General features: G+C 39.6%; 1 protein-coding gene across 1 annotated transcript in view; it reads right to left on the bottom strand.

Moving 5' to 3' along the window:
- Positions 1 to 17,597: 17,597 nt before the first annotated feature.
- SLITRK2 (SLIT and NTRK-like family, member 2) overlaps positions 17,598 to 20,587 on the bottom strand; it is a 3,171-nt gene continuing 181 nt past the window's right edge. The window contains exon 2 of the mRNA XM_009576834.1: positions 17,598 to 20,587. Coding sequence (XP_009575129.1) covers positions 18,208 to 20,587 — 2,380 coding nt within the window. The 3' untranslated portion in view covers positions 17,598 to 18,207.

Raw genomic sequence — 20,587 nt, 5'->3', positions numbered from 1 at the left:
CCCTCTTTTTTTTTTTTAATTCTAGGAATTCTGTATTCTTTACAGCTCTTATATCCCATCTCCAGCTTCTTTTTATTTCCTTTGCCTTTCTTTTAGGCTTCTCTTCACTTTTTTCTCCCTTATCTTTTTCTTCCCTTTGTCTCTGGAAAGTTCAGTGTGCAAGTTAATCTAACAGTATGAAGCTAACTGATATGATCAGGACTTGTGAAATACAAAGTAAGCTCTCACTGACTTTTAGAGCCTACTGGTGGCAAATCTCACATAAACAAATTGGTTCTTGACATTTGATCAGGTCTGCTTGCTTCTTAAAATACGCTTTAAAAACAACCTGTAAGCCTGATTCTCCTTTTATTCTGGAAATGTTGTACATTTGTTTCACAAAACTTACTTCTCTGTAGAACAGTTCTTGATGTGATAAGTATAATCAAAGTCTTACATTTAGCTTGCTTCATCATAATTCCATATATTAATGAGAAGTATAGTCTCCTTCTGTGTACCTATAAAGATTCAAGCTTTGTAAGAAAAAATAGTATCTTCTTTCATTGTTAATATATATGGAAAAAGCAGACAAACTTTTGGTCTTAGAAAAACCTGGAGGGCCCTAGGAAAGCAAGGTGGTCTGCCCACCCCAGTCCTATTCCCTGGATTACTTTGCTTTCTCTGACTTTGGACTAAGACAACCCAACACTGCTGCCATTCTGATGACCCTGAATATACCTGCCAACCTCTTGTCTGGACAGATGAATTAAATAACTGTTGCTTCTTTAAGGACATAGAATAGGCCTTATCAAATACATCATAATAATCATGTTCTCAATTAAAAGAACTAATTAGGTTCAAACTTATCCTATTGAGAAACAGGTATAAAAAGAGTCAGTTCAGCATAAGCTAACCTCTGTAACCCATCGTAGGACACAGGATTGCAACTCTTACATCCATTCCCGATCCTGACGCATGCAGCATCCTGTTTAGTCCTGTGCTAGGCATGAGGTGTGATGTTAGAGAGTCTTTTCTCAGGCACAGTGACTCGGTTCTGCATTTCCAATCTCTCTTTTGAGCAAAAAGGTTCAGAGACAGTAGCCAGGTCCAAAGTCCATTCAAGTCAGTGTACAGGTGCTCAGGAAAGCTGGATAAGGTCCTTAGAGTACAGATGAGCAGAAGTTTTCATATTGCTTCAAGGAGGCAGGAGACTGGCATTAAGTTTCACTTAACACATCACAGGTAAGAAGTTCACAGAGTATGTCAAAGAGTGGGGCCAGTCGTGCAGCTGTATAAACCACTGTTCTGTGTGAGGCACCAGGCAGGTACGTGGCACCGACGGTGTGAAGGCAAGGCGGTGTGAAGGCTGGGTTTTCACTGCAGCTGATTGGGATTCTGAATTGTACATCCAGTTTCCAGAGGGTCTCTCACTCCTAATTTTATCTTTCACTAACAAGTGATTCCTGCTCTTTCTTCTCTTATTCAGAGGATGGCATTGACCGTATCTATTTCAAGCAACTGCAGCAGTCCTACTAAATTTACCCACAGTTCCAAATATACATGGAGTATCTTAACCATAATGCCCTCATTCTGTCATATTTGCTTGAAATGTGTGTATTTGTGTATTAGGTAGTTTTACCCTGACTAGAAAAATTATACAAAGCAGAATTAACTGTTTTGCAGTGTTCAGACAGCTTCGTTCTGTGAGTACTATTAAAAAATAAAAAGAATTGCATTGAGATCAGAGATAATTATCTTAGAGGCTTGTTGATATTGTTTTCCTTATCATTTTGTTTAATACAAATTTTGTTGTATTGGCTCAGCAGTACTTTTTAAACCTCCTAGTCTAATGGAAATCTTCTAAGAAGAGTAAAGGCTTTAAAAGATGACTAAATAAATGGGAAATAACTGAATGGATTTGCTGAATGGCAAACTTCATATATCTATTTTGCCACAATAACGTCAGTCAGTGCCAAAAAGGCTTTGTATATTCCCCACAAGTACAGACACAAGATATTAAGTCGGTGCCATAACCACCAAAACGCAGATGCTTGACTGACCATGACATAAAACGGGATGTTATGGCTTCCATTTCAGAGGGAAATCATTCAAGCTTCATTGTGCAGTACAGTCTCTGCTAATACAGAAGCAGCTATATGTCATTTGAGCAATTTCCTTTGCAATAAAAGATACGGCGGGTTTTATGTTGATTATCTTATGGGATAATCAATAGATATAAGCATTTGATAGCAACAGGTTATTAAAGAGAGGATCAATTGTTTTATATAGGTAAAGCTCTTGTTCAACCCCACGCTCCTAACAGAAGAGAGAAAGAGTGATTCCTCTACTTGAAAGAGGGCAGGAGGATGGAGGCACTGAGGGCTGTCATTCCAGTCGGTGTAATATGTGCATTAAAATCCTGTGGAAATCTCTGGGACATAGTGTGGTGGGGATGATGTCCATCCTGCTGTGTCCAATGGCAAAATTTCCACTTATAACATTGCTGTTAAATTAGGCTTTTATTAAGTACATTTTTTCTTTGGAAAAGTAGGAAATGTGCATGTATCTCCTGAAACTTTTGTGTATTCACTTAATCTGGCTCTAAGATTTAAGGAGGTTCTTAAAAAGCAGTTGTAAACTCAACTGTCTTTAGGTTCCTGAACTGAACAGCAAAATCTTTCAGCAGCAGAGACTTGCTGAGCAGCAGAGGAAGGTCTGCTGCTCTAAGGTGTCATATCTAGGACACTCATTAAGATTGCTAGTTTTTGCATGTGTGACGTGATCTCACTGTGAAGCTGTTCATAGCAAGAAGGAGAGGTAAGGCAGAGTTAGTTATTCCCAGGCTGAGAAATACGGCAGTGCTGAGCATGGAACCAGATGCAGGACCAGAAACCAGTGGCTTGGAGCATGCTGCATGGTTTAAAATTCTCTTTTCAGCCACCAGCTCAATGTCTCCTTACAAATCACTTTGTTGATGGGAAGATTTTCAGTTATATGAAAGTTTCCTATAACACACCACTGCTGTTCCAGTAGTCTTTAATCCCACTCCTACTGAATTTACATGGACTTCAGTGATACAGGATTGCGTCAAAAGGGTGCAACAGGCTTATAATATCTTTGATTGGTGTATTTCATCTGTTCTCAATAAGAAAGAAAAAAAAATAGATAATGGACTGTTATTTTTAGAAGAGTTGTCCATACAGCCTGAATATTCTTTTATATTTAGCATGCCTTAGAGTGGAAAGTGAAGGGTATCAAATAACAATGAGCAACAATAACAATACGTATTTTACACTTCAGTAGCTCTTTCTACCTGGGACTCTCAGAACTCTAAATACTAGCTTATGGAATCTAATGACTTGTGAAAAAAATACACACACCCTTTTTGCAAAGAAGGGAGTAATTCTGTAATTAATATGACTCATCTGTATGACTTTTAAAGAACTGTTATAAGTTACTTGATTTCTCAGTTTGAGATTCTTGCTATAGAAGGAAATGAATGACATGCATTTTTGTGCATTTACCAAATGTACATTCTCCTTGTGTTTGAATTTCCCATGGGGAAATCCTCATCTTCCTTACAGTTCTTCCAGATAAGATCACAATTATGCAATTATTACATGGATGAATTGCCCTGTTTGATCAGTTGATATCTGAATATGTTCTTTTAGTGGAGCCAGCGTAAATGAATAAAAGAGGTAGTTATTGCTGTTTGATTTATTTTATAAAGGAGAGAAGTGTGGATATGTACAAAGTGGGAGACAAGAAGGGCTACCTAAAGCAAGAGTACAGCCTGCATTGTCTTTCTGTCTCCTTGGTACAAAACAGAAGAGTAAAATACGCATCTTTATTATAACAGAGGCATCTTCTAGAACTGCTCAGAGCTTGAGAAATGAGCATTAGCTGCTTAAAAATACTTTGTATTTCTTTTATGACTGGCTGTTCAAGAGGTAATTTATGGTTCAGCTCAACACTTAGACACCAGTAAGCCTTTGAAAATGTTACCTTTTCCTCCCAAACATTTTCATTTACAAAAGGACATGTAAAAAAGATGAAGTGATTTGTGTCAGTGAGTAACAGCAAAGTGAGGTCACTCTCTATAAGCAGTAACTGTTGTGATAGACAGCAGATCATAAAGCCATGGTTGGCTAAGCAGAATAATTTTAAATACTTTGCTAGATACTCACAGCAACTCTGTGAGTGGCTGGCACTGCCTCAGAGTGATCAACATGAAGATTCGCAGCACTTGGTGGAATCTCGTGCTTGCTCGCTATTCAGTACAAAACCACTCCCAGTTCCCTCATGGTAATAACTCCTAGGCATCTTCTAAATGACTTTTTCTCCTGTTCTTCTCTTAAATCTAGTTGAATACATGAGATGCACAAGTATCTTTGCTACTCTTAAGACTGCTGGATCTTTCTCTTTGTGTAAATATATCCAAAAGTGGCCTTTAATAGCTGGAGAGGATTTTCCTGCTGTTGTGACATGTGGTGCCACTGAAAGATTTATCTGCTACAAAACCTCATTTGTGGTTAGGGCATGTGTTTTAAGAGGACTACAAATCTCAAGTCACATGTCTGAAAAAGCCCTATTGCCTGTAAGTAGGTAAGGAGGGAGATGAGGACGCATATTTTAGGTATCTATGTGGGATTCCAGGATTAGCTAAGTGTTGCTAAAAAGATGGTTTTCACAGGAGGAATCTGGGCGCATAGGCACAGAAAATTTGGTACAGCATTACCTGAGCCAACTATCTTCAAGAAAGGAGGTGCGTTGAGGAGATTTAAGGCTCAGGGAGCACTGAGAATTTGTGGCTGTGGGCATGAAGGAAAGAGTTGTAGGGGGCTGCATACCACTAACTGTATGCCCTTCTCATAAAAATGATTTTATGTAAGAGAACATTTCTTTCTTCTTTCCCTTGATTTTTTTTTTCTCTTGACAAGAGTTTCACCTTGTCTTTAAAGCATGAACAATTCCTTTGTTTCTACAAGAAGCTCGAAGATCCATATGGATGTGACTTGAAAATAAAAACTGCTTTGGAGGTTTCATCCATTTCTTGTTCAATAGGACTTTCAGTTCTTAATTTAAGAGGAGAAGACTAGTCTAACTAACACACAAAAGCACAAATAGTGTGCAGACAATGACAATTTGCTGAGGTGGGTGAGATGAATCAACTTGTGGTGGGGCTGATTTCTTCTGTTAACTATAAAAAGAACACTGATGATTAAACTAGAGAAGACACCTCATGCTTAGGTAGCTACTGTTAAATGACATGAATCCCACATGAATGATAAAATCAAACAGCAAAAAAAGCAACACTTATTATAAAGAACCATCTGTGGAGGCGATAATGCTTACAATTCATCTAGCAAAGGACCCTCTCCTATTATCACTGGTGTCTAAATCTCTTGCTACACTGGACTAGAGTACAGTACTGTCCTGTTTGGTATAGAGATCATCATTTCTCTACATTAAAAGAGTAGATCAGTGCACAATTTTCAAGAATAAGTCAAGCACTGATTCCAAGGGAGCAGCTTTGCTTAAAAATTGATGGTGCTATGTGACCCACTTTATTCCAAGGGCAGAGAGAGTCCAGTGTTCTTTCTGTCATCCATGCTATCAGAAAGCACTTGGAGCCAGGGTCAGTTAATAAAGACGACAGGGCTCCTCTGTTCTTTCACTTTTGCAGTCATCAGGGAGTTCCATCTCTCTAAGTCTCCTGTTCAGGATAGTCCTGTTCATATATTTGGGACAGACGAAAATTTATCTCGGTCTAGAAATGCAAGGCTGGTTCTGTGACATTCCCCAGCTTTTCTACACCCCCATCCCCGGCCCCATTTGAAAACAAGTTGGTTTCTGAACGTGATGTTGTTCATCATAGAGGAGACAAACCCCATTGGAATACAGTGCCATGTGTTGGAGTATTAACAGAGGAGCAGAGCTATATTATTTAAAGTAGTCATCCCCAATGTTTGCCGTCCCACGGGAAACAATTCTTAGCTAATAACATGGTATTGGCAACGTTTTCCTCCACAGGGATTGGGAACTGCATTCAGAATAATATCTGTTCATTCAGTAGAACTTCACCCCCATGCCTCCTGCCAGTATCTTCAAATTCAGTGGCAAAGTGGCAAAGTGGGAGTCTTACTTGTTTGGCCAGTCAGGTCCCTTGAAAAGAAGGCAGTGCCAGATTTTGCCTCCCATGTTTATATGTACCCTATGCACAGTGTGACTGATTTCAGTGGGTAAATTTGGGAGAACTCCAACTCAGCATGAGTAATGATGAAAAAAAAAACCCTTTGGAAACTGTGGGAGACCTCTGATCTGTGCTCTTCTTGTGGCAGCAGTATCTGTTGTCACAGACAGAGCAGCAACCCGTACCGTTCAAGGGACCGTACTCCGGGATGCCAGTCTGTAACGTAGCAGCTCCACCACTGGATTCCTGTTTGACCTCCAACACCAAGTGCTTCCTCTTATATAAACATTTTAATATTTATCTTCCTCAGCCCTTGCTGAGACATCTCACTTATCTTTTCTTTAATAATAGTGACAGCTTATTCAGTGCAATGAGATTAGGAGTGTCGGGGCAGACTACCAGGACTCTCGAGGAGAGCTGTATGTGCTGTTCACACTTTTCCAGTCAGCTGAAACACAGAGCACTCCAGACTGAATTCCTTAGCCCTGGGATTTCTACCAGCCCACTGGATTTCTTACCAAATTATCCAAGTTTAAGAGAATGCAGACAGCTTTGCATGGGTAGACATCAATCCAGTGCAACTGGCTGAATATGTATGCCCTGCAAGCAGTTCTTGGGGAAGCAAAAAGGCCAGGTGCCCGCTGTTTGGTTTGGTTATGCGAAAGCCCACCAAAGCCTGACTGTGGAATGTGGGATGGCATGTCGTGTTGGAGGAGCCGGTCTCTATGTGTGAGAGAGGGGGTCCCTCCTGCAAGGGCCGTGCTCTCCTTCTTGGTGGCCTCGACATTCTCTTCGGGGCTGTGCTTTTGTGTCTCCGTTGCAGTTCCACTTCTGTCCCTTACTCCCCCCTTGCAGAAGCAGCCTGGCCCTTACTCAGCCTGACTGCTCAGCCCAGAAGCAACAAAATTCAATTTATCAATTCAATTAATTCAATTAATAAGCAAACTTCAACAGATCAGAGAACTAGCATTGCAATCAACATTGCCATCCATGTTGCTAAATGGAGTTACTTCAGCTAAGGGTATAGCCCCTGTTATTTCCACGTTCATATTTTATTAATTTGGAAGAAACTGTTATGGGTATTACTAAATTGGAATCTCACATAATGGCAAGTGTTCCGGAAAGATGCTGGCAAGGCTTGCAAAGCTTTGTTAATTTTGCTCAAAGCTTTCACAGCTTTCAGTGTGGCTTTTTCACAAAGCTAAATTTAGAGGATTAACACCGCTCTCCTCATGGCACTCTGTTTACCAAGGGAATGTTGGTCAAAGGGAGAAAAGTGGACAACTTCAGACTTTTTATGTCAGTGCTACTTACAGAACAAATATCCATTGGCAGGGTAAGAGCCTGAAGAAGAAGAAAAGAAGCTTTCTACCTATTGTGCAATAAATCAAAAGGTTCCAGTGAATTTCTTTGAGTGTTAGCAAAACTGCTTAATCTAGGATTTCAAAGGGTGATCAAAACTATTTTCAATTATTCCTGACTTGCACTTGTATCATTCCAGACTGAGCTGAGTCTTTTTCCCTAGTACATTCCTTTATTTAAAGGCAATAGAAAGAAGATAAAGAAGTGAATTTCAATGATCAGAATCCCAATGTGTGGGAAATATGACTTCAGTTCTTCCTCTGGAAAGTCTGAATAAGTTCTTCACTAATAAAAAGCAGAGGAAAAAAGAAACAATAACAGAACATTTTCAGAAATTGGATTGTCGTTATCTGTAATAATACAGGAAGCTTATCTATTGTGAAAAGAGCAAGCTTGGTTCTAATGTGGCATAAATATTTGCATGATAATAAGGTTATATATTTTAGATTAAGGCAATGTATTACTCATAAAGAAGAAGAAACAGCTGTGGCCATCCTTGGGAAAACATGACTTTCTAAATGTGACTTTGTCCCAAGACTCTATAGCTAGTTTTCTTTGAAAGTACATTTACTGTTACAGTGCAATTGCCATTGATTACAGACTCACATCCAAACTCTGAGGGTGGCAGAATAGGTATGCAAGAGTTGTTAAGTAGCACTGATCTTCCAGAATAAGTAAGGAGTCCCAAATGGAGAACACAAAAATATGCCTTTCTGTCTCACTACTTTGTATTACTAACTGTAAGACTTAAGAAATAAAAGGGTTTGTAAAGCACCAAATGTATAAATGTATCAACCAAAGAGTTTTATTGCACAAATTATTCATTTGCATCCCAAAATAAACTAGGTGGTGAACTTTCAAAGATGTCTTTTTCTAAATGTGACTAAAAATTCCAAAACAACAGCAAATTATATTGGTTCTAAAGCAGTGAAATTAAAGTGAACAACATACTGCATTGCTTTTAGTGCTGATCCGTTATTGGTATATGTTGATTGCTTAGGTTAAGAGGTCTACAAAACAAAGTGGCTGCATCCTCAGCTACTATAAGCCATTACAAGGATGTTTATGGAGCTAAACACTATTTACAGCAGCTGAGGATCTGGATACCCCTACTTAAATAGTAACCTCTGTTATTCTTAGGATAGAAAAGTTAACACTTAAAATCTCTAAGATGAACACATTAAAAGGATCATTGAATGTTTATATTCCTTGATCTAGATTTTCCCCAGAACTTAGAGAACACATCTTTTGAAGGACTATTTGAACTACTGCTTCTGATGTACTTCTGCTGGTCCAGGACACATGATTTACACTGCACTGCTGGAAAGATTTTGTGGTGTACAATGTATCTTATGTTCTGTATAAATAGCCTCTAAACAACTGCCAATTATCTAGAAGTATAAAATTGTGCATGGGATCAGAGCACTTGCCACATCCAGCCAAAAAAACCCCATGTCTCTTACAGTCTAGAAACCAGGAACAATTGTTCACATGTCCCATTTTATGAATCAGCAAGGAAAGTGAGAGCATCAGTCTTAGCAGTCTCAAAACTTAGATGGGCACAAAATCTAAACCTAAACCAGAATAACGTGCCTAGCCAGTGAATGAATTTTAGTCGGTTAATCAAAAGCCAATTTAAAAGAGGAGGTGAAACTGTGGCTCTGTTGCATTGAATGGATATGCTGCCATAGATTCTTGTAGCATGTAGTCCTACATTTAGAAATCAGCTCTCTGTTGCATGGAAGCATCCTCAGATTGCTAGGCATGACTTGTCCACATACGTTCTAGAAGACTGTGGAAAATGGTGGCCTTTCCAACACAAATAGTTGGATTTTACGTTTGTAGCTGGGCTGTAATATGGAAAAATATGCCCACACTGCATTCAACGGGCAAGAGAATTATTACAGTAACTACGGAGTAGAAAAAAGGAGAGGTTACCGAGTACGGGGAAGAGAGAGAAAAGTTGAATGAATTTCTTTCTCTCCCCAGAGTGCCAAGTTCTTATTTCAGCAGCTGTCTGCCACTCAGAGCCTCTTTTGGCTCGATTACTAACATAAAAGCTGTTTGCAATAGCCAAACTGACTTCATGCAGAAAAAAGGTGAATAAAAAATAACTGGTATGCTAAGAACTATTGTTGAAAGGATTCTATAGGACAGAAACAGACAAGGTGATTCAACTCAGCCAGAGAGGGAAAATTTAGGAGATGGGATACTGTGCATTTTTAACAGTTTAAAAACAAACTGCAGCTTTTTTTTTTTTCCATTTCATTCCATCTATGTCATCTGCTTTTACAAGAAGATAGTATTTTTTCCCTGTACAAGGTAATCTTCATGGTCTGTTTTTAACTGTAAAAACAGAAAACCAAACCAAATCTGAAATATACACACCACATTCTTAGATCAGAATAACATATGGCAGGGAAAGCAGTAGTAGACCATTGCTGTATTTGGATGAAGCTATAAAGCCATAAGCAATGGCTTTGAAAAACAATTATACTTAACATTTCTCATCGGTAAATCTCACTAGACTAAGGCAGAAAGTATCATCCTCCTCATTTAATGATGCAGAAATTAAGCATGGGGACACAGGTATGCCTTGTGCAAGGTCACTGGCAGAACTAAAAAGAGAACACTAATTTCTCAATTCCCAGCAAATGAGCTCTTAACCAGGCCCACTGCCTCCCTATCTAGAGCAAATAAATAAATAAATACAATAGCATAAACAAAGTCCTCGGTAGTTCAATTTTAGGCATTCACTATGAATTATCCATTAGGACTCTACAGTTAGGAATTATTCCCACGCATTATTTGGAGAACAACGAGAAGCCATGGAAAACATAAGCCACCAGCAAACAAATTTGTAAACATTGCATTATGGAAAAGAAGGCCACATTAATAAGTAAGAATTATCCACTCAGTTCTGGTAAGTAGCTTATGAGTTAGATGGGATGGTAAATATGGTCTCAGAAAACACAAGCTAAAAACTACACCGCTAATTAAAGTGTGAACTGTAGCATTAAGCATTTTCCCCACTATCATTGTCTTTTCACATGAGCCATGCTTATATCTGAACTGCAGTAAATCTGGTATAACTTTAAGGCTGGGATTTCTCAACTGTCGAAGAGAATTGCCTGTCCAGTTCCCTTTGCCATTAGGAAAGCAGTCTGTGTACCATTTCCCTTTAGAAGTTCCACAAAAAATAGGCATTTGTGTAAGCTCTTGAATTATGAGCGCTGAAGTCCTTAGCTTTCTGATAGTCTCCTTTTAACATCTTGACCGTTAAGACAATTATAATCTACCTTTTTTCCCCCCTTTTTTACCTTGCATAAAAAGGCAACCCTCCACACACAACAGTGGTGTTAGCTTTCCTTTCGATTCACTAATAATCATAATAAGCCCCTCTGAAACCTTCAGAAAAAAAGCCCAGAAAATTTGAAAGGCTTTTCCCAACCTCTAACCCCTTCTCTTTTTTCTGTTGTAAGTAAGCATGTAAGCTGAATATTGTAAGGTTTTCCACAGATACTTATTAGAGTGTATGTGTTTCAAGTTGGAATACATCTGAACAGAAGCAACAGCTCAGCAGTTGTGATGGGAGCAGTAAAGCTTTGGTAAAGCTTTGCTCACTTGAGTGGATCACTGAGTTTCTGAAACTCTTCTGAGTGGTTCAAGTCTCAGCTGCCCTGGTACTTGAGGAACTTGGCTACTTGTGAAAGAAGATAAAGGAAAAACAAAGACTTAGCTGAATATGGAATATGGGCATATTCCATTTGCCCTCCATAGCAAGAATACAGTCAGGAGTAATCAAGAATTAAAATTTAGCAAAGATATAATAAACTTGAGATTCCAAGCAAAACCTCACCCTCCCGGGAGCAGGAGAGGTGATAGTGGTTAAGATTTTGGCCACACTTTAAGCCAAAAGATCACATCATGGAGTACTCAAACACTACTGAAAAGCTGATACTTAGTGACTCAGGTATAAACTTGGAGTATGCTGACTTCAGATTTACGTGAACGAGCGTTCAGTCTGGAAAACTCCCAAATGGCATTTTCCGTGATGATAAGAGGACATAACCATTTTTCTCTCTCCTCTGCCACTCACACTTTGGTGAGTTCAGTGACTGCCGGTATTTGGTGAGAGTCTTGTCACTGGTGCCAATCCCAGGGGGCTCCACTGGAGCCACTCAGATGTAAAGCTAACAAAGGTACTCTGCATCTACACCCAAATCGCTCAGATTTGACTGTACCCTGAAACCTTTAAAAGCCTCTGTGGCAGCTTTGCTTCGGTATTATGTTGTTTGTTCTTTTGTGATTAGAAGAGAATTTATGTAGTCATTACATTTTCACAGTTCTCTCAAAATTTTCTGTTCATTTTAGCTGTCCAGCTAAGATACTCGCATGGCCCAAGTCAGTTACAAATCCCTGGGCAGAAGGAAAAAGATTTATAGCATGGGAAAAAACTGCCTGAACTCCAATTCCTCTGCCTCTCAGACGAGAGGCTCTCAGAACAAAAATCAAGATGTCTTAAAATAGATTCTGTCATATTATCAGTGATCTCAAGGGGTTTTTTTTCCAGGCTTTTGTATGGAAATAGGTCTTATCTCAAGAGGAGATAACTACAACAGGTCTATATACATTAGCTGTGCCTTTTCCAAAGCAGACAGCATTCTTAAAATGGCTGTACTGCCTCCTACTCAGAAGATAATTGGTGCCTAACACTTCTGGCTCTGGGAAGCAATGCATGCGCAGGGCGAGAAAAGAAGATACAAGGAATCTGTGTTGCTAAGACGCAAATCTATACCTGTTCTATCGCCATAAAGAATCCCAACGTTGTATTGCAGACACTTCGTAATGTCGGTGTAATTTCTGTTATACTGCAAATAGGATTTACATTATCTCAATTTCTAAATGGTAGTGCCACCTTCCTTTTTAAGATCAGCAACAATGTTTTGCGTTGCTTTTGTTTTGTAACTAGCCAGATCTGAAAAGTTTGCTGAAAAGTTAGTTTTTACAAAGGACTTTAGAAGTTAAAAGACTATGGTGTTAATTACACAAATGGTTAATTCATTGTATTTTTAAAAATAGAGATAAAAAAGATTCGGAAATATTGCAACTAGTTCTACTCTCCCAAACTTCACCTTGATTACTTTTTCAAGCATAGTGCATTAGCAGTGGTAATATAGATGCATGCACAAATAGGGTAACAATCAGAGATGAGAACCAAATTCTGAACATTTCAGTTACCTGAACATCCTTAAAGGTAATGGAGGTGCATCTGGCCTCTAATTTCATCCCTCCAAATGTTTAACTGCATGTAACAAAAGCCACTGCTGTACTCAAATGGGGGCCCTCTGTGTTTATGATCTCAGGAAGAAAACCAGTTTTATGATGTCTTGTTTTTCGAACTTCACTCATACTCTTGAGTCTATTTGGTCTTTAGAATGACTGCACCGCTGATTGCAGCTCCAACATTTCTTTCATTCAAAATGATCTATTCATCTGTATTCATAAACATGTCAATCTCCTGGTTCAAAAAATCCAACCAACCCTCCAATAACAAAAAACAACAAAGAACTTCTCATTAATCCACCTCCCTCATTAGCTAGGATTAAAAACCTTAGTCAAAATGATTGGCCTTGTGCCCAGAAAAGCTATGAGATCAATAATCCAAACAGACTTAATGATCCTCTTACGAAAGAATAACTTTTGTACTTCTCCTACAGAACACTGAAAAAGAGAAGGGAAAAATACAAGAAATATCACATCATCTGCATAAGTTAATTTATCTGTTCGTTTGGAGTTGTACAGTTGGGGAGGGACTTTGGGAAATAGTTTTTTTTCCTTCTCTCTCTGTTAAATGACATTTACTGTCTGCAAAAACAGTAATATGAAAAATCACAAACTGTATCAGTGATTAGCCTGTAAGAGCCTAAGAAGTTTCATTAACATTTCCAGTATCTCATTTCACTCATGAGCACTTTAAAATTATGGCATTTGTATAAGATCAGTATTCTTTAGGTCTTTTATTTGGTATCCTTATTTTGACACTACTAATTACAGCTTCTAACTTTAAAAAGTTTGATTTTTATTTTACAAACTCAAGCGTTGATGGGAAGAAAATGAAAACCAAACTAAACCCTGCTGTATAGTTCTCTATCAGCACAAGAAGATGTTATAAAAAGCCAGTGCCTTTGACCGAAGCAGGCTATAAACACGACGGGGAACATTTCTCTCATGGACAGAATGGAAATGTCTTGGGGTAGAGACTAGCAGATACTCAGCAGAGCATATATATGTTGCACGAGGGTGTGCTAGAAAATGATCAGGCTGGGCTGACTGCAGCTATGTGGGAATTAGCTATCTAATCAGTGCTCATCACCTATCCTCTCTATAGTTACTGGAAAAAAAGCAGGCATATCTGCAGCCCAATTCATGCCATATATTTTGGGACGGAATAAATCACCTTTGAATGGCCTGTTTTGTGCTATTTACTCTAGAGACCCTACACAACCAGTTTGAGTCTTAAATTTTAGTAGCTAATTTTGGCAAGATTAACTCATGCTGAAGACAACTCGCTGAAATTACAGCAAAGTATGATGTGATGCCAGTAGTTTCAGATAGCTCATCCATTTGTTCCTATTCAGAAACACTGCTTGCATAGCCAGGGCTGGCACATGGGAAATCCTGCATGGAAGCTGAAACGCTATTTGATCTTATGCTTCTCTCCTCTGCTCAACGAGTGGAAGAGGGAACAGCTATGCAGACCTTCCTCCAGCGTGGCTCCCAGGAATACCACTGGCATCAGGTGTCTCATTTCACATGGGGCTACCCAGCAATGTCTCGGGAGGAGGTAAGGGCTGAACTCTCAGTGGAGCAGGGACATCAGTTCCCTTCAAGGCTGAAATAGGTCCTCCAGAGCTAGCTAGGGAAGAAGAGACCAGGGGGACAGATATGAGGGGAAAGGTTGGGGCATTACATGGTGAGGGCTTAGGAAGCAGATACGGGAGATGAGATAGGAGCTGAGCAAATGCTGGTAACCTGCAAGGATGAAATCTGATGGAAGAGGGAGACTACAGAAAGGAGGACTACCGGGGGCATTTGGAGTGGCCCTGCAGCAGACTTGAGAATCCATATAGAAAGTGTGGACCCTTTTGCAAAAAGTGGCATTTGATTTGTGGGGAGAAAAAGGGAAGGCAATTAACCCGTCATCCTCTGGGTGTGTACTGTTGCTAGCAAAGCCACAGCAGCATCCGAGGAGATAGATGTCTGCCTAGGAACCGTAGGGCAATCTGGGCACAGTAGTGTAAGGTTAGCATCTCTCTCCATTTTGCCATTAAAGTTACTTATTGAAATCCAGTTTCTAAGACCATTGCTAAACTTTACTTCATGCTACACAGAAAGATCTCTTCAAAACTGTATTCATGCATTGGAAGTGCACTGCCCCTCATTTTCACTGGAGATAACTGCATGGTTTTAACAGTGCTTCAGTCTGCACCGTTACTGTTTCTGTAAAGGTCATTATGTCCACTTTCACAAAAGAAAACTTACGAAGAAAGAAAACTATCTGCATCCCATTTTCCTGATGAAAAAAATACTTTGCTAACCTAGTTACATAATTTTCACAGTTCAACTTTTCAAACTATGAAGGAAAATTTTTTCAGACTCATTATCAAACCACTACTCAGGCAAGCAGCTCTCCCCTAACAAGCAGCAGCTTCCAGGGCTGCACAGCTAAAGAAACGTAGAGACCTTCTACACAGTAGCTGCCGACACACTTTCCCTGTTAAACAAATCTCTTTAAGTGTAACTGAAAAAAATCTCCTTCCCTCTCACCTAGACACACTATGAAAAGAATTGCTTAATAGATGTCACCTGAAGGGTATAAAAACAAACCTAAAAGATCTACAGCAATAATGATTTTTAAGTTGCTACTGGTGATGCAAAGTAAAACCTAGTCACTAAATAAATTCCACTAGGAAAGCTAAGGAAAGCTAAGGAAACGTAAAGCAGCAACAACAACCTCTGAAAAATATGGCTGTGCTACCAAAGCAAACATGTTAAGACAGTCTGAGACTGAAACAGTAAAAATAAACAAGACAAAGTTACTAAAAGAATCAATTCCCTATCTCTGTTTTTTGCAAACACTAGAAAATGGAAAACCTTTTTGTAGGAAAAATTAGCATTTTTTCTGAGCAAAAAAACTGAAGTTGGTTCTGGTTCACTACAGAATAATAAATAATAATATCCTAGCTGCTAGAGTGCCAGATATAACATGGTACTTGTTTTGCAGGCCATATGAAAGAGTTGATAACTTTACTTTAAAATCATACTTATACTTTTCTTAGGGTTTCAGCAATAAATGCATTTAATTACCCAGGGAAAGGAGCCATAATAAGACAATCGCTACTGGAAGCTTTCAAACAAGTACCTCACTCAGAGATGGATGCTATTCCGGTCAAATGTTCCAAGTTCAACTAATGTGATACCATTTCACCTCCTTCTTGAAGTGAGACCATTTTGAAGACTGATTCTTCAGTAGTTCATTGTAGCACTTCAGTTTTAAAACTGATCTAATGAACAGCCATAGATGCTATAGACACTAAACATAAAGAATTGACATGTTAGCATATTAATGTACTCAGATGTCACATAAATCATTAGAAGACAGTTTACTGAATGACTCAGATATCTGGCAATATACACGCAAAGCCTCTTTAGCTCTCAAATATAAAGCAACTTCCTTTTGGCAAAGTCCTGATTAGAACAACATTGATTGTAGTTATTTATAGCTCAAATGCTATTGCTGAAAATTTCTCAAAGTTGTAGATACTGTATTATTAACTATAGTAAAGCTCTAAAAATCAGTCAGCAGAGGCCACTTCAATCTCTGCATGATAATAAAGGATTATTATGTGCAGTAACCTATTTATGAAAAGGAAACAGTGTGCTTCTTTCAGACTCCATCAATTGCTTTAATAAGGAATTGAAAAGCCTGGCCTACTTTATATGCAGATCACCATCCCAGTTGCATAAGGATTTACAATAGACAAAACAAAACTGGTTTGGTTGTAAATAAGGGCTGTTTGTTTAAATCGCACAATAATGTTTGCATCTAAAAATTATTTAGAAGCTAATAAGGCTTAATAAAGTTTGACTGTATACTTGTTAATAAAAATGGTTTCAATATTCTCCGGGAAGGAAATGGAAATTGAAGGTGATAACGTAAAGCTTGAAGTAAAACAGGCCTGAGTTAATGGGACAGGAGAAGACATTGCATTTGTTCACTGACGGGCTTAAGAAAACCAATGTTAAGAATGGAATTCAGTTAACTTAAAACATTTTATAAAATTTAAGTTTATGAACTTAACAGTAGTTTTCTCTGGTAGCTTAGAATTACTGCAATATTACTTTTGCTTTAGAGACTGAAAACTTGACATAGTTCAGACTACTGAAAGTTACTGTGATGCACATACTGATCTCTGCTACCTTGACTTGGAGGACTCCAGAGACCCAGGTTCAAATTTTACCTTTGGCATTAGTTCATCTGTCTGTATGTTAATAAATTTAATGAGGTGTGGGATGACCCCTGCTGGTGTCCCTGCTTATAAAAAATATATGTATCTGGCAGGAGAAGGACATGTTAATGTCAGTCCAAAACAGGTACAAATATAAACGCTGTCGTAAAATGTATAAAAATACCTAATGTAATGCATAAAATATTATAAGTAAAGTTCTCTTAAGTATGAAAATAACCTTAAACCACTGAACATTACTATGTTAGAGCTACAATGCAATGCATTAAGAAGGACATTAATTGTTCAGTTCACTATGATACTGTGTTAAACATCTTTTATTAATGAGCTGTTACTCCCAGCTGAGGCATTTGATAACCTCTAGTCCATTACTAAATCCTCTCAGTTGATTTCAGTGAATCACTCTAAACAAACCCAGAGGGAAAAAATAGCCCAATAATTTACATTTGAGTCTGTAATGTCCTAGAACTAGATTCATTTAAAGAAGGGCAGCTTTCCTATAAATGAAACCTTCTGATTTAATGCAGCTGACATATAGATCTATTTTACAATTTTTTTTTTAATTTCAAAAATACAACACATTAAAATAGGTTCAATTTATCAAAGCTAAGAGCAACAATTAAGTAATAATGTACTTAAAGTGCAAAGGCACTTTAACACAAAAAAGTGACGCCCAGTGGCTATACTTGGTAATTGAAATAGCAGTACTGTATATTATTATTTACAAAAGAAAGTCATAGTCCAGGAGAAAAGATCTTTGGAGATCTTCTACATAATACATTAAGTTTCCACTTTGAAATGAAAAGAAAAAAACCAACACAAAACCCAAAGACCCCCTTCCTCATTTCCTTCCAAATCAAAAAGAATTATGCAAGATCTATTACAGAAACATACATTTGCAGTGACAGTTCCTACAGAAGGGTCAAAAGAAGAGAGATACAGAAATAACTTAAAGGGAATGTTGCAAAAGCAACACCATATCCCTGCTATGTTGCAAGGGTTCCATTTCTCTCTCATTCCCTCTCTAATTTAAAAAGTGGAAATGTTGGGAATGCGACAGATGACATCAGCACTGAGTTCAGACTCAATCAAACGTGATGCTGAGCTCATTTAAAAATTTTCCTTTGTCTCCCACCTCCCCCCTCACAGCTGACTGATTGCAGTTTGTTTTTCCAGAACTTCGAGGTAGTCTGGTTCTGTTTGTAGCTTTCCTTGGAGTAAAGGATGCTCGGGTTTAGACTGTTCTGCAAAATATTTCCTGGGAGTTCCATATAAAACAGTTTTATTTATCCTGTCCTGGTTTTGGCGTCTTGATTCATATGAAGGGGCAAACTGCCTTTTGGGTAAGGTGCAAAAGTTATAATGAACTAATCCTCCGGTGGGGAGTTCCTTGACCCTTTCTGCAATATTTTGATACAGAAGCTCTGGTTCCCTTGGCGAGGATTGCTTTTCCAGTAATTCAGCTGCACTGATTGTAAATGCAAGACTGGTGGGGTCTTCCTTTTTGTGGTCAAGATTGCTATAGCTAAACTCATGGAGATTCCTGTAATAGGCAACTGGATCCCCTTCCTTTTGCATGTAGATTGGGTTTTGGCACATCTGTCCAACAGGAGGGGGAATGTAGTTATAAACATGTCCTTCAGTTTTATCGTGGGTCTCAGTGTTGTAAGACCCGTACTGGAGCTGAAATGAACTTATATCTAAGTTGTTTGCGCTGCTGGGCATGCTTTGCACCCCCTTCCGGCGCTTAAGGACAAAGACAAACAAGCCTGCCCCAAAACAGACTGACAAAATAAACACAACCAGCAGGCCTAAAATTAAGACAGACAGTGGAACTTCAGTGTGTATTTCTGGATAGGAGCTGGGCGAGACACCAAGGAGATGGGGTGTATCTGTGTTCTGATTCATGGAGAGGAGAGAAGAATCTGACAAGTTAGGGTTCTCTGGGCAGATGGCTTCTTTGCTCAGGAATTTCAGATGCTCTCCAGAGTGCTTGGTGGGAGACTCACATATGACTTCGTTGATAACTACAGGGGGATTTGACTGCTGGTTGTTCTGGTCAGTGACTTGCTCTATCCAGTTCCTCAGGCCCAGGATGTCACACGTGCAGTCCCAAGGGTTCTCCTGGAGGTCTATCTGAATTAGAGCTGAGAGCTGGTCCAAGACCCCTCTCACAGGCAGGTGTGAGAAATGGTTGTTTCTAAGGTTGAGCCTGGTGAGGGAAGTGCCGCCAAAGACATTGTCAGGCAAAGATCTGAGCAGGTTGTTATTAAGAAATAACAGATGAAGATTACTCAGAGCATCAAAGGTGCGTGGCAGGATCTCCTTAATGACATTGTACTCTAGGTAGAGATATTGCAGGCTGTGCAGCCCGTTGAACATAGATGGGTACAGAATCTCAAGGTAGTTGCCATTAAGATAAAGTCTACGTAAACTTGTGAGGTTTGTAAAGGCACCTTCTTGTATTACTGCAATTCTGTTATTTCCTAGATGTAACAAATCCAGAGAGCTGTACTCTATGAGATCGGTTCTATAAATGACTTGCACATAGTTACTGGTAAGGTAAAGTTTCTTTGGACTGGTTGGCCTAGGGTGGAGATCGGAGATGTTACCTATCTTTTTCTCTTGGCAGTTCACATTTAAGCCGTTGTCTGAGCTCTGCGAAGTACAGATGCAGCCAGCTGGGCAGGTGATGGGCACAGGAGACTTTGTCTGGTAAACCATGATAGGTCCAAATATTTGTCTGTCTTTTGACACAGTGACACGGGGTGTGGGGCGGTTCCTGGTTTTGGGTGGCCGGCTGGCTTTTGGGGCTCTGGTGGGATTGATGGCAGAGTTGGCTGTGGGCGACAGCTTCGAGATGTGTGGGTCTGAGAGGACAGGGTGTTTCTCCCTCTGGTTTGAATCACTGGAGCTCTTCCTAGGGCAGAGATCTTGCCTGGTGAGTTGGGTCACATCTTTCCCATGAAGTCTGAAGGGGGTTTCACAGACTATCTCACCCACAAACACGGTGATGGTGTCTAGCCAGGCCTTGAGTGGCAGCAAGTCGCAAGTGCAGTTCCAAGGGTTTTCCTCCAGCTGGATTTCCATGATGCCTCCAATGTGCTCCAGCACACCAGCAAAAGGCATCATCTTCAGCCGGTTCCCCCGCAGGTCCAGGTGAGTGAGGAGCACGAAACGGAAGACATTGCTGGGCAGGGACAGCAGGAGGTTGTCATTGAGAATCAGCACCTTGAGCTTGTTTAGCTTGCTGAAGGCCCCCGCCTCAATGGCACTGATGTAATTGTAATCGGCCTGCAGGTACTCCAGACTCTCCAAGCCCAGGAACGTGTCCTCCTTCAGCACTTCCAGCTTGTTGTTATTCAGGTGCAGCCTCTTGAGGGTGCGGAGGCCACTGAAGGCCCCTGTGCGGATCTCCTGCATGTCGTTGTTGCCCAAGTGGAGGGTCACAGCATTGGAGTAGTTGACAAACTCATTGGGGAACAGGCGGGTCAGCGCGTTCCCGTTGAGAAACAGCTGGTAG

This window comes from Fulmarus glacialis, unplaced genomic scaffold (assembly GCF_000690835.1).
Source record: "Fulmarus glacialis isolate BGI_N327 unplaced genomic scaffold, ASM69083v1 scaffold41704, whole genome shotgun sequence".
Lineage (NCBI taxonomy): Eukaryota > Metazoa > Chordata > Aves > Procellariiformes > Procellariidae > Fulmarus > Fulmarus glacialis.
This window is presented reverse-complemented; position numbering and strand designations above follow the sequence as displayed.